Genomic DNA, 1243 nt, shown 5'->3' on the forward strand with positions numbered 1-1243 from the left:
GACTTTAATTACGATTTTCTATGAGAAAACACTCTTAAGGATAAAACTTTCTTGTTGAAGACTTTCTATGGGTAATATTCTTTATGATTTTTTATACGAAACTCTAAATGACTAGATGTTAACTCCGAGAAGTTTGAAATTGGTAATTTCGAATGAAAGACAAACATTGAACTTAACTTAAATCTTAAATCTTGTTTCCTAGACATAGTTAAGTACTCAGGTCAAGAGATTCTCATACAGCAAGAGATTTTATGGGGATAATTCTAAAAATAGCAGTATGAGTAAGACGGAAACTTCTCAGTGGCATGAATCATGATTCTTGGACAAGAAGAATTCGGTTTCCGACAGGAAAAGAGATTCTCATGAGGCAAGAAATTTTATGAAATGATTCAAAACAGAACAATACGAGATACCTCCAGATATGATAAGAAAATTCTTAGGAATGAAATTTCACCTGCAATAACTTTCGAAAGACAATTTCTTGCAAATAATTTAAGTTATCCTTTAATTATATAACAAACTTTATGGAAACGTCACCTCTTAAGCAAACACCAAAAATATCTATGTTAACATATACATCTCTGTATGTCTGCCTTTAGGATAACAATCATACATGTACCATTTTCCTGTCTTAATACAAACAAACTGACTCCATAACTCTGTTCTTGGTCAGTTCTGTATATGTTAATAATTGTCAATTAAATACAGTTAAATACACTTACCATCAAATGAATCAAAGAAACCCACACGTATCACCGATGGATTGGGTTGTAGGAAAGGATATCCCGAACCGGTATCGATGACACCTTTAAAATTTGTAAAATCATCATCATCAGCAGTATCGTCATCATCAGCTCGTGTTAAAACACGTCGTGGTCCACCAATTACTTCAGCATCCTCGGTGCGTGCTGTCAGGGGAAAATAGAAAGAAAAGAAATGATAAAATAAAGTTTTATTTCGATATATGATTCTTTTTTTTTTTTTGGAAAATTATGTATACATAAAGATATGAGTTATAGCAGAGAGAGGTATTTTGGAACTGTGAAAGACAATTTCATTGTTCGAGCAAGTATTTTTTTATTCAATTATCTTTGTAGCAGTTCATCATAGTAAAAGACACAGTAGAAATTGACTAAATTAAAATAAATTAAGATTTTATTTTGCTGTTGTTGTCGTTATTTTTATTATGTCTGATAAGGTTGTATTTATTTCAGACATTAAATGCTAAAAGTTGTAGTTGTTG

The 1243-nt window shown here is 31.1% G+C and overlaps 1 protein-coding gene across 1 annotated transcript; it reads right to left on the reverse strand.

Annotated features, from left to right (window-relative positions):
* Nucleotides 1–722: 722 nt before the first annotated feature.
* LOC124421125 lies at nucleotides 723–921 on the reverse strand (the record flags this gene model as incomplete). Its single annotated transcript, XM_046955946.1, has 1 exon — nucleotides 723–921. A coding segment is annotated over one exon (199 nt), but the record flags the coding sequence as incomplete, so codon positions are not given.
* Between the last annotated feature and the right edge of the window lie 322 nt (nucleotides 922–1243).

This window comes from Lucilia cuprina, unplaced genomic scaffold, assembly GCF_022045245.1.
Source record: "Lucilia cuprina isolate Lc7/37 unplaced genomic scaffold, ASM2204524v1 Scaffold_2203, whole genome shotgun sequence".
NCBI classification, from domain to species: Eukaryota; Metazoa; Arthropoda; class Insecta; order Diptera; family Calliphoridae; genus Lucilia; species Lucilia cuprina.